Source organism: Scyliorhinus canicula, chromosome 17 (genome assembly GCF_902713615.1).
Source record: "Scyliorhinus canicula chromosome 17, sScyCan1.1, whole genome shotgun sequence".
NCBI classification, from domain to species: Eukaryota; Metazoa; Chordata; class Chondrichthyes; order Carcharhiniformes; family Scyliorhinidae; genus Scyliorhinus; species Scyliorhinus canicula.
In genome coordinates this window covers 119793724-119806730 of record NC_052162.1, presented here as the reverse complement: position 1 = coordinate 119806730, position 13007 = coordinate 119793724, and the positions used below count along the sequence as shown (strand labels likewise).

The 13007-nt window shown below is 44.8% G+C and overlaps 2 protein-coding genes across 2 annotated transcripts; both read right to left on the bottom strand.

Annotated features, from left to right (window-relative positions):
- Positions 1-761: 761 nt before the first annotated feature.
- LOC119951838 (gastrula zinc finger protein XlCGF49.1-like) lies at positions 762-2266 on the bottom strand. The gene is made up of 2 exons (XM_038775210.1): positions 2221-2266; positions 762-1808 (listed from the first exon to the last, which is right to left on the bottom strand). Exon 2 carries the CDS (start codon positions 1501-1503, stop codon positions 787-789), a length of 717 nt encoding a protein of 238 aa, XP_038631138.1. The 5' UTR covers positions 1504-1808; positions 2221-2266; the 3' UTR covers positions 762-786.
- On the bottom strand, positions 1711-11334 carry LOC119951562 (zinc finger protein 239-like). The gene is made up of 2 exons (XM_038774751.1): positions 10196-11334; positions 1711-1808 (listed from the first exon to the last, which is right to left on the bottom strand). The coding sequence occupies exons 1-2, from the start codon at positions 10815-10817 to the stop codon at positions 1711-1713; spliced, it is 720 nt and encodes a 239-aa protein (XP_038630679.1). The 5' UTR covers positions 10818-11334.
- Between the last annotated feature and the right edge of the window lie 1673 nt (positions 11335-13007).

The window sequence follows — 13007 nt, the reverse complement described above, 5'->3', positions numbered from 1 at the left end:
GGATAAAATAAAAGTCCTTCATCAACTTTTGTGGATCATTTCAGTGGAAATGTGCTCTCCCAGGCTCCAAGAGCATCAGCCCACTGGAAGCAAAGTCGTGAGACCGGCCAGTCCAGCAGAAAGAAACCCTCCGACCCTCCCACTTCATCAAGTGCCAGAATCAACACGGTTCAGTCCTGGATGTGATTAACAGCAGAATTTAACCCCCGTCATCACTTGTGAATTTGTTGGTGTCTCAGCAGGTTGCATGACTGAGTGAACCCTTTCCCACACTCAGAGCAGGTGAATGGCATCTTTCCAGTATGGACTCGCTGGTGTATTAACAGGGCAGATGAATCACTGAATCTCTTCCCACAGTCAGGACAGGTGAACAGCCTCTCACCGGTGTGGACTCGCTCATGTCTCCGCAATGTGGATGATGTTATAGACATAGACATAGAACAGTACAGCACAGAACAGGCCCTTCGGCCCTCGATGTTGTGCCGAGCAATGATCACCCTACTTAAACCCACGTAACCCGTATACCCGTAACCCAACAATCCCCCCATTAACCTTACACTACGGGCAATTTAGCATGGCCAATCCACCTAACCCGCACATCTTTGGACTGTGGGAGGAAACCGGAGCACCCGGAGGAAACCCACGCACACACGGGGAGGACGTGCAGACTCCACACAGACAGTGACCCAGCCGGGAATCGAACCTGGGACCCTGGAGCTGTGAAGCATTGATGCTAACCACCATGCTACCGTGAGGCCCCCAACATTTTACCGCAAATGAAAGTCCCTAAGCTAGAATCATACCCCTAGACCAACGAGCCGACCTTGTTCTAAACCTCTTTGTGCAGTGAGAGCAACCGAACGGTCTCTCGTCAGTGTGAATGCGTTGGTGGATCATCAGAGCCTGAGAACGTTTGAAACCACTCCCACAGTCAGAGCATTTAAAGGGTCTCTCATTGGTGTGAGTGACATTGTGTTGCAGCAAGTGGGATAACCGAGTGAATCCCTTCCCACACTCAGAGCAGGTGAACGGCCTTTCCCCAGTGTGAACTCGCTGGTGTCTCATCAAATCGGATGATGTTCTGAACCTCTTTGTGCAGTGAGAGCAGCTGAACGGTCTCTCCTCAGTGTGAATACGCTGGTGGATCATCAGTACACGAGAGCTTTTGAAACTACTCCCACACTCCGAGCATTTAAAGGGTCTCTCATTGGTGTGAGTTACATGGTGTTGCAGCAGGTGAGATAACTGAGTGAATCCCATCCCACACTGAGAGCAGGTGAATGGCCTCTCCCTGGTGTGTACTCTCTGATGTGTCTGTAGGTGGGCTAACCGAGTGAATCCATTCCCACACTCACAACAGATGAATGGCCTCTCTCCAGTGTGACTGAGTCTGTGCCTTTCCAGCTCGTACAGTGCTGTGAATCCCTTTCCACAGTCCCCACATTTCCATGGTTTTTCCATGGTGCGGGTATTCTTTTGTGTTTCTCCAAGTTTGATGATCATGTGCACATAGAATACTGGTACATTCTCTCCTCGCTGTAAATGATGCAACGTGTTTTCAGTCTGTGAAACCGGTTAAAGCTCTTTCCACAGTCCATGCACTGGATCACTCTGATTCGGGTATGTGTGTGTCTTGGTGCTTTTCCAGTCACACTGATTTTTAAAATCTTTTGAAGCAAAAAAGATAGAGAAACATTTCTCCTTCTAGATTCAAAGGCCGATGATATTCAGGCCCCGATGAATTGAGAGACTCTTAAAGTGACGATTCATTTGAGATTTCTGTCTCCAAAATCTCCTCTTCTGATATCCTGTAAAATAAGTTTACAAAAGCTATCACTATCAATTGCGAATAGAAATTCAGAACAGACCATTCTAGTTTCCATGGAACATTCTTTCCTCTCTCATTCCCCAAAACACTAAATCTCCATCCCACACACTCTCCCTCCATTCTCACTCTGCTGTATCTAATATTCACCCTCCCAATTCTCCTGAAGGTGCTGATTCAGGCTGATTGACAGATCCATGCTCACTGCTTCCTGTCCTGGACACAGAGACCTGAAAATCTTCATGCAGCTGCCTGACAGATATACGTCTATTTTACTGGACGAAAAACGTGTTTAATATGTAGGCTTCTGTTCTCTTCACTTGCTGCAAGTCACCAATTGAAGATCAGAATGAGAAAAGACATGGAAAGGGGAGGAAAGAAAGTGTTTTACTCACAGATGTTGGAGAAAGGAGGAAGATTTAGTTTATGTGAAGGTCAATCTTCAGTCACACAAAGCCTGCGCTCTGATTGGAAGGCCAAAATCCTTCCGGTCTTGCAGGATTTCCCATTGGTCATCACCCCGGCAGGAAGGTCGGGGGGGGGGGTGGGCTTTGTAATGCACATGCGCAGTTTACCCTCTCCTTGGACATGCGCAGTCCCGGTCCACCCGCCCGTGCGGTGGATAGAGCGGTTTCCCCATCACGAGGCGTTCTGGGCGCCCCAGCCGCCATTACTCATCTGGAGCTCAGTCTCCAAACTCCTGGTGAGTGGGATGAAAAGTGGGGTGGGGGCGCAGTGACTCCACCTGACACATAGTCACTGGCAAAACAGTTTTTTTAACTTCCGGTGACATATTGGGGAGGGCAATAGGTTAGTGTGAAACTGAACCCGAGAATCAGCCCCTTCAGGGGAGGAGAACTGGGAAAAGCAGGAGGAGGAATGTTAAAATCAATAGGAGGTTTGTTTCAAACACGAGCTTTCGGAGCACGGCTCCTTCTTCAGGTGAATGGAAAGGCTTGTTCCAGAAATGTTTATATAGACACAGTCAGAGATGCCCCGGAATGCGAGCACCTGCAGGCAATCAAATCGCCTGCAGGTGCTCGCATTCCGGGGCATCTCTGACTGTGTCTATATAAACATTTCTGGAACAAGCCTTTCCATTCACCTGAAGAAGGAGCCGTGCTCCGAAAGCTCGTGTTTGAAACAAACCTGTTGGACTTTAACCTGGTGTTGTAAGACTTCTTACTGTGCTCACCCCAGTCCAACGCCGGCATCTCCACATCAAAATCAATAGGGAGGAGGGAGTGTGTGAGGGACAGAGATTCTGCTGATGTTGTTGCTGTTCAGGACCAAACCATATTTATTCTGAAGATTGGGGCATATTGTCGCTGATGTTAGAGCCCCCTGTAACTGGGCTGGAATGTAATGTTCTGGATTTAGGTCAAATTAACCAGATTTGGATTGAACAACCTGTGTTATGTCCTTGATATGGGATCAGTTGGGCTGCTGATTTGCTGGATGATTGGTGTATCTTTAAGAAGTGTTTTTTGTGCTCTCTCCTCAGTCATTCAGGGTCTCTCAGCTGAAATTATTTTGCAATGAAATAGTTAATGTATCCTCGGTGAGTCTTCAGGGATAACGAGGTGCAAGTCTTCTATATACTATCAGACCGCTCCTTTTCGAGGGCATCTCTCTGAAACAGACATGGATTCAGTCATGTTTGTGTCTTTGTGCAATGACCATGTCTCCATACAGGTTGAGTTCGTTGTACCTCAACATGACACATAATCTTATCAAAACTTCACAGGACTGTTGTCCCAAAAGCTTAGCTTATATCTCCCTTTATGCCCATGATATGTCAGGCAGCATCTCGGATTTTAAGCATGGGGCTGGATTCTCCACTGTCGGGATTCTCCGTTGCACCGGCAGTGCACTGATGCCTGGGAATTTCCCAACGGTAAGGGGGCTGCCCACAATGGGAAATCTCATTGGCCGGCTGGCAGGACGGAGAATCCTGCTGCCGGCGGGGGCGCCGCACCATAAAACTGGTGCAGCGGGACAGAGAATCCCACCCATGGTTTTCCTTTTAAGGTTTTAGAGGTAATTGATCAAAATATTACCAAGAAAAAGGCAACTTATTCATCGCATCTACACTTCCCTGAATCTCACTGGAATATCGGTGAACACCAGATTGATACATTCCAGTTAACTACACCCAAGGTGAGTTATTCTAATTCCTTTCTGTCCAGGACAATCAAACATTCCCCTCTGATCCCAGGTATTAACATAATCTGTTTGTTTATTCTTTATTGTCGATGTCAGGCTGGGGTTATTCACCTTGGAACAGAGGGGGATGAGGGGAGATTTGATAGAGGTGGACATTTTTATGACAGGTTTAGGTAAGGTGGATAAAGAAAGGCTGTTCCCATTAGCTGATGGAACAAGGATGAGGGGGACACAGATTTCAGGTTTTGGGTAAGTGTTTCAGGGGGATGTGAGGGAGAACATTTTTACACAGTGAGTGGTAATGACCTGGAACTCACTGTCCACAAGGGTCGAGGAATTGGAGATATCGACCAATTTCAAAATTAAATTGATGGGCATTGGAAGGAAACAAGCTTGCAGGGGAACAGGGACATTGCGGGGGAATGGGACTGTTCTACAGAGTCAGCATGGACTCGAGCTACTGAATGGACCTTGAAGGTAACATTGTGACATTGAACCCGAATCTGTGCAGCTGTTGATCAAAACAAACAACTTCTTCATCAAATATTTTTGACTCTTGACCAATGGGAAAAATGTTACCAGCTTCCCCACAACAAATTGAGCCAATCAGCTTGGAGCCTCTTCGAACGATGAACTAAAACTTGTATCAAACAGGGTGTCCTGGAATAGCTGGTACTCTGACCCCTTCCTGACCTTAATACCAGGTTCTATTTATTCTTAAAGCTACATTACAATATTTGACACTTAAAGAGACATGCCACTGAAGACATTTCATCACCGAGCTTACGTACAGGACAATTTATTAATTACAACGTGTTAATGAAGTGATAGCTAACTGATACTGATAAAGTGGCTGACTCCAACTGTTGTAAATAGAATCACTTCTCTTTTTATTGACTACAATGTACTGACATCACCAAACCTAAACACATAGAGCTTCCATACTCATCGATCCCCAAACAGGCTGAATGTGCCCTACACCCAAAGTGGGGAGTCACAGGAACAGGGTACAGAGGAGCCAAAGAGAAATCGTTTGGGTCCAGAACATTGTGAACATCCTTTTACTCTGATTGTCTTTGATCCTCAAGACATTTTTTGCTTTTTTTAAACCCATGCTCTGTTTCATTAATAAACTTGTATCAGGAAAAATATTTGATTTTTTTGGACTTTTCATGATTAGATTGATGCACTTCAGGGAAAGTGGGTGAGAGGGGTTGACAGACTCTTTAACAGAAAGTAAGTCCCTCTGAGGTAATTGGCAAAGGAGCCAGAGGGGGAGATGAGATTTTATTTATTTTTTGACACAGTGAGTTGTTCTGATCTGCCTGCAAGCAGATTCAATAGTATATTTCCAAAGGATAAACACTTGAAATGGAAGAATTTTCAGGGCTATGGGGAAAGAGCAGAGCAGTTGGATGAATCAGTGAGTCCTTTCAAAGAGATAGCAGGGGCACGATGGGCCAAATGGTCTCCTTCTGCAGCCTGTGAATCTGAGCCTCCTGCTTTTGTGCAGGTTAAAAGGGATAGATTTCCCAGTCAGTCCTCCAGCACTTTCCTGTCTCTCTATTAGTGCGTTGCCCATGGCAGTTTCCCAACTGGGGCACAGGCACCATTATTCTCAGCTAAATTCAGCCCTCAGCTCCGTCTCCTGCCTGTCATTAACATGAGACAGAAAGGTGCCCGAGACTCAAACGGAGAGTCAAAACTTGTGGCTCCAAACATTAGTCAGTTAAATCCATGTTATTTATACTGGGGTTTTTATTATTAGATTTAGGCACTGGAGGCAAAGTGTGGGAGTTTTAAAGGTTAACTTTCCCTTTCGAACTTTGTATTATTGATAGTGTCAGCCGTGGTCAGTGGGCAGCTCTCTCATCTCTGGGTCAGAAGGTTGTGGATTCAATTCCCAATCCAGGGACCCGAGGACAAAAATCACATCCAACATTCCTTGACCCAGCACTGGGAGTGCTGCACTGTCAGAACAGCCTTCTTTCAAATAAGATGTTAAACTGAGGCCCTGTCTGCCCCTCTCAGGTGGGTGTAAAAGTTCCCACAGCCACTATTTTGAAGAAGAGCAGGGGAGTTATCCTTGGTGTCCTGGTCAATATTTATTCCTCAATCAACAAGACTAAAAACAGATCATCTGCTCATTATCCCAATTGCTGTGTGTGGGATCTTGCTGTGTGTAAATTGGCTACTGTGTTTCCTAAATTACAACAGTGACTACACTTCAAAAGTATTTCATTGACTGTAAAGCACTTTGGGATGTCCTGTGGTTGCGAAAGGCGCAATACAAATGCAAGTTTTAAATCTGAAGATTTCTGTTATCTGATCTTGTTATCTGGAATTTAATTGGTTTCAGCCACCCCCAACTTACCATTTAATAAATTATCTTTGCTTCAGACAAGACTTTAACCGATTAAGACAAAATCAGAATTCTCTGGATAGTAAATTTAAAAATAAGTTTATTGAATGAAAAAGGTTTACTGAAGAACTTTAAGACATTGACTTTTACAACTTCATGTGGGTGATCAGTCTGCAGCAGCGTAACCCTCTCTGGCTCCTTTGACAGTAATTCTTGTGGAATTCAGCCTCGGGAGTCTGGCTCCTTCTTTGACAGTAATTTCCTGGGAACTCGGCCTCGGGAGTCTTCAGTACTTGGCCAAAAAGGAAGACCTTCGGAAACTCTACTTTTATCCCCAAAGTGACCTTTAACTCACGTCAGAGTTGGGCCTGTTGTAACATGAGAATTGGTCAATTTGGTCACTGGATTAATTTAATTAGATCCCCAATTACTCTCACCTCCTTCTCATTATCTCAGACAAGAATACAATAGAACTGTTTCACACTATCCCTTTATGGGCAGCATGGTAGCACAGTGGGTAGCACTGTTGCTTCACAGCTCCAGGGTGCCAGGTTTGATTCCTGGCTTGGGTCACTGCCTGTGTGGAGTCCGCACGTTCTCCCCATGTCTATGTGGGTTTCCTCCGGGTGTTCCGGTTTCCTCCCACAAGTCCCGAAAGATATCCTGTGAGGTGAATTGGGCATTCTGAATTCTCCGTCTGTGTATCTGAACAGGCGCCAGAGTGTGGCAACTAGGGCATTCACAGTAACTTAATTGCAGTGTTAATGTATGCCTGTTTGTGACAGTAAAGATTATTATTATACAATTCTATACAATCCCTTATTCATACAGTTTCAAATGTTGAGGCTAATCACAGCTTGAAGGTCTTTCTTGCCAATACATTTATCCTCATTGCACATTTACACAGCAAATAAGTGTTTACATTTTTATAGCAAATACAATTCAGTCTTTTACAATAACCAATGCATTATTGATTCATTAACTAACTCAATTAAGGTTCATTACTTATTCAGTCATCTATTATTGACAGATCGCTAATACAGTAAATTTTTTATTAATATATTTGGTTAATACAAGATACACAGGTTCAAAGAGACAGTCTTATGGAAGAGAATCTCTTTGTTTCTTACTAACTTTGATTGGATTGAACAATGAGTCTCAGACTTGGACCAGACATTAGCAGTAAATGATGCCCTGCAGTTTTACAAAATCTCCGCTATTTCAGCAGTTTCTGGAAACATTTTGGTTTATAGAGTATTAATTTTTAAAATAAAGGTCCAGTCACATCTTAGAGTTGAACATGGCTTATTTGATCTTGTTGGTTATAACAGTGAAGATGGACAAGTGATTGATTTAAAAGTAAATATTATCATAGCATCCCTACAGTGCAGGCCATTCGGCCGATCAAGTCTGCACCGAGCCTCTGAAAGAGCAACCTACCTGGGCCCACACCCGCACCCTTTCCCTGTAACACCATCAAACCTTTTGGACAATAAGGGCAATTTAGTATAGCCAATCAACTTAATCTACGCATCTTTGGATTGTGGGAGGAAACCGGATCACCCGGAGGAAACCCACACAGATATGCAGAGAACAAAGTCCAGACCGTCAGTCACCCAAGGTCGAAATGAACCCAGGTCCTTGGCGCTGGGAGGCAGTAGTGTTAACAACTGTGCCACCTGAGGAATTACCTACTAAGGCATATCTACAGTGTCCAACATTACAACAGTGACGACTGTTCAAGAGTACAACATTGCCTGTAAAAAGCTTTAGGAGATCCTGTGGTCATGAAAGGTGCTATGGAAATGTAATTTATTTTTAAGAAATAGTCCCTAAACTTGGATATATCACACTAAGCACACACGCGAAAATCATTAATAAAGACTGAGTCTTAATTTTGTGTAACAACCATGTCTTTCACTCCATGTCAAATACATTGTGAACATTCAAACAATATTTCGTGAAATTATTTGATTTAAAACAGAATGACTTGTTGTGATTTGGGATTCACTGCCTGACAATGGTGCAGGAAGTAAATTCTACTGTAACTTTCAAAAGGGAACTGGACAGTTTCTGTCGGAAAAGAGCGAGCATAGAAACGATGGCTGGAATGGTCTCCCTCTGTGCTCTCTGAGCCTCGTTTGAGGTTGAAGAAAGTCGGGAATACCTGGATCCCATTTCCTATGAGGGGGGGGGGGGGGGGGGGGGGGGGGGGGTAGAAGCAGATATGATGGAATGGCTGCAAAGGGAAATTGGATGGACACTTGAGGGAAATAAACCAACAGGGATATGGGGATAGAACGGGCAATGGTTTGATCTACAGAGGTCTACACGTTCCGTATCTTTGGCATTCTCTATCCCAGAGGGCTGTGGGAGCTCAGTCGTTGAGTGTGTTTAAAGCAGAGACTGACAGATTTCTAAATACCAATAACACAAAGGGAGATGGGGATAGTGTGGGGAAAAAGGCATTGAAGTAGATGATCAGCCATGATCGTATTGAATGGTGGAGCAGACTTGATGGGCTGAATGGCCAACTCCTGCTCCTATGTTCCAATGATACAAAGATAGGCAGGAAAGTAAATTGTGAAGAGGATATAAGGAGGTTACAAAGGGACATAGATAGGTTAAGTGAGTACGGAAAAGATCTGCCAAAAGGAGAATAATGTGGGAAAATGTGTAATTGTTCATGTTGGCCAGAAGAATAAAAAAGTTTATTATCTAAATGGTGAGAGATTGCAGAGCTCTGAGATTCAGAGGGATCTGGGTGTCCAAGAGCATGGATCACAAAAAGCGAGTATACAGGTACAGCAAGTACTTAGGAAAGCTAATAGAATGTTATTGTTTATTGTGAGGGGAATTGAAAACAAAAGTAGGGAGGTTATGCTTCAGTTATACAGGACATTGGTGAGACCACATCAGGAGTGTGGTCCTCCTTTGCTAAATCTAAAAAAGTTACCAATCTTCAGGCTCACTACTACTTTGGCCACCATATGAGCCTCTTCCTTTGATCTAATGGAATCTTTAACTTTTCTTGTTAGCAACGGTTACATCACTTTTCCTGTTGGATTTTTGTTTGTTACAGGAATCTATATTTGATGTCGATATGTAATAATTCCTTAAAGGTTAGCGATTGCCTGTCTTTCACAAATGTAAGTTACCTATCTGCTACAGACAACTTGCCCCTCATTCTTTGACAGTTCCTGACACCCAGATAAATTAAACAAAAGAACTATATAACCACCACAGCTCACCTTCATGACAACGTGGCACGCTTTCGGAATTTCCAAACAGAAATAGGAACGAAATATCTTTTAACTTCCAAACACCCTTTCACTCTGTGATCCTTGTGAAATTTGAAACCAGGTAATCACAACAAGGCTCAAAGCGCATCTACCCATTGGAGGCAAAGTTATGAGACCGGCCTGTCCAGCAGAAAAAAACACTGATCATCCCCATTGATTAACTGTCAGAATGACCAAAATGCTGTCCTGGGTGTAATTGAAGCAGAAACAGTAACAGCAAAATCCATCACTGTAATCACCTGTGAACTTGTTGGTGTCTCAGCAGGTACAATGAATCACAATATCCCTTCCCACATTGAGAGCAGGTGAACAGCCTCTCCCCAGTGTGAACTTACCAGTATCTATGCAGGTGGGATAAATTACTGAATGCATTCCGCTACTCAGAGGTGGCGTATGGCCTCTCCCTGGTGTGAACTCGCTGGTGTGTCCTCAGGTTGCCTAACCGAGTGTATCCCTTCCCACACTCAGAGCAGGTAAATGGCCTCTCCCCAGTGTGAACTCGCTGGTGTGCCTGCAGGGTGGATGAATGTCTGAATCCCTTCTCACACTGAGAGCAGGAGAACGGTTTCTCCCCAGTGTGAATTCGTTGATGTGTCTGCAGGTTTAATAAAAAAGTGAATCCTATCCCACACTGAGAGCAGGTGAATGGCCTCTCCCCAGTGTGAACTCGCTGATGTGCCTGCAAATGGGATAAATGGGTGAATCCCTTCTCACACTGAGAGCAAGTGAACGGTTTCTCCCCAGTGTGAATTCTCTGGTGTAACTTCAGGGTGGATAACTGAGTGAATCCCTTTCCACATTGAGAACAGGTAAATGGTCTCTCTCCAGTGTGAACTCGGTGATGTGACTTAAGGCTGGATAACTGAATGAATCCTTTCCCACACTGAGGGCAGGTGAATGGCCTCTCTCCACTGTGAATTCGCTGATGCAACTTCAGGCTAAATAATTCAGTGAATCCTTTCCCACACTGAGAACAGGTAAACGGCCTCTCCCCAGTGTGAACTCGCTGGTGTCTCTGCAGGCTGGATAATTCAGTGAATCTCTTCTCACACTGAGAGCAGGTGAATGGCCTATCCCCAGTATGAACGCGTCGATGAATTTCCAGCGTAGATGGGAATCTGTATCCCTTCCCACAGTCCCAACATTTCCACGGTTTCTCCATGTTTTGTGTCTCCGTGTATCTCTCCAGGTCAGACAATCCGTTGAAGCCTCGTCCACACACAGAACACGTGTACTGTCTCTTTCCGCTGTGAATGGTGCGATGTTTTTTCAAGCTGTGTAACTGGTTAAAGCCCTTTCCACAGTCAGTGCTCTGCAACACTCTCACTCGGGTGTGTGTGTCTCAGTGCTTTTCCAGTCACACGGATGCTTCAAATATTCTGAAATAGACAGAACAAACAAATATTTCTACTGAGAGATTCAAAGAATCGTGATATTCAGATCCCAAGGAATTGAGTGACTGTCAGATCGAGACGTGACATTTGAGATTTCTGTCTGTAATTCCTCCTCTTCTAATATCCTGTAAAAGGAATGTACAAAAATGATCACTGTCAGTACAGGACAGAAATCAGGAACAGCCAATTCAACCTTCTATGAAACATTCTTTCCTCTCTCATTCACCAAAAGCTGTCAATCTCCATCCATCCCACACCCTCTCTCCATTCTATCCACTCTCTGCTGTATCTAATATTTACCCTCCCAATTATCTTGAAGGTGCTGATTCAGGCTGATTGACAGATCCATTCAGCCCATTGAGAATACTCAACTAAATATTCAATGGGATCATTGGCCGACCTACCTCAGCACCATTTCCCCACACTACCGCCCATGTCCCTTGATATCCTCAATATGTAGAAACCTATCAATCTTTGTCTTCAAATGGGCGGCATGGTGGCACAGCGGTTAGCACTGCTGCCTCAAGGCACTGAGGATTCGGGTTTGATCCCTGCTCCGGGTCACTGTCCATGTGGAGTTTGCATATTCTCCCCATGAATGCGTGGGTCTCACCCTCACAACCCAAAGATGTGCAGCGTAGGTGGATCGGCCACGCTAAATTGCCCCTCATTTGGAAAAACAAAAGAATTGGGTACTCTACATTTTAAAAAAGAGAAAACCAAAACCTGTCTTGAAAATACTTGATGACTGAGGCTCCCACAACTTCTGGGGTAAAGAATTCCAAAGCTTCAACACATCCTCGAGTGAAGAAATGCCTCCTCATCTCAGCTTTATAGAAATTAGAACAATACAGCACAGAACAGGCCCTTCGGCCCTCAATGTTGTGCCGAGCAATGATCACCCTACTCAAACCCACGTATCCACCCTATACCCGTAACCCAACAACCCCCCCCCCCCCAACCTTACTTTTGTAAGGACACTACGGGCAATTTAGCATGGCCAATCCACCTAACCCGCACATCTTTGGACTGTGGGAGGAAACCGGAGCACCCGGGAGGAAACCCACGCACACACGGGGAGGACGTGCAGACTCCGCACAGACAGTGACCCAGCCGGGAATCGAACCTGGGACCCTGGAGCTGTGAAGCATTTATGCTAACCACCATGCTACCGTGCTGCCCAAGAGAGAGCTTTCTCTCCATTCTCTTGCCTGTTCCCAGAACCCTCGACTCCTTCGTCAATCAGAAATTTGGCTGGGAGCGGATTATGTGAAGCGGATGCGGGCGTAGCTATTTCCCCGCAGGTTCTGGCATCATTCTCCTATAATCATTCATTGTAATCATTCACTTCCACAACTTGAAAGATCGCCAGAAGATCCTGAAGACGGGTAAGGGAGGTGAGACCTGGCTCCACGAGGGAGTGAGAATTGTCTTTATTCAGGACTTTTCGGCAGCCACGCAAATGAAGCATCGAGACTTTGTTGAAGTTGGAAGAGAACTAAAGGCTGCCAGTCATGCTTTGATAATAATAATCTTTTATTGTCACAAGTAGGCTTACACATTAACACTGCAATTGAGTTATTGTTTAAAGCCCCTTATCATCACATTCCGGCGCCTGTTTGGGTCACAGAGGGAGAATTCAGAATGTCCAAATTACCTAATAGTACGTCTTTCGGGACTTGTGGGAGGAAACCAGAGCACTCGGAGGAAACCCACGCAGACATGGGGAGAACGTGCAGACTCCACACAGACAGTGACCCAAGCCAGGATTCAAACCTGGGACCCTGGCGTTTTGAAGCCATAGTGCTAACCACTATGCTACGGTGCTGCCTAATCCAGAAAATTGTATCCAACCAGTCTTTCGATAATCCAACTACTGCCATGGCCTTTGTTAAATCCATGAAGGGCAAGGATTTGGAGGGATGGTTTGCAGCTCGGACTAACTCAGGCTCTAATCC

What these genes read in the sequence shown, in the direction of transcription:
- LOC119951562 (XM_038774751.1), bottom strand. Translation starts at nt 10,817, where the DNA reads ATGGAGAAACCGTGGAAATGTTGGGACTGTGGGAAGGGATACAGATTC. An exon ending in CTCCTGCTCTCAGTGTGAGA is followed by an intron (nt 1,809 to 10,195) that starts AGGGATTCAGAC and finishes CTTATTTTACAG; the next exon opens with GATATCAGAAGAGGAGATTT.
- LOC119951838 (XM_038775210.1), bottom strand. Translation starts at nt 1,503, where the DNA reads ATGATCATCAAACTTGGAGAAACACAAAAGAATACCCGCACCATGGAA.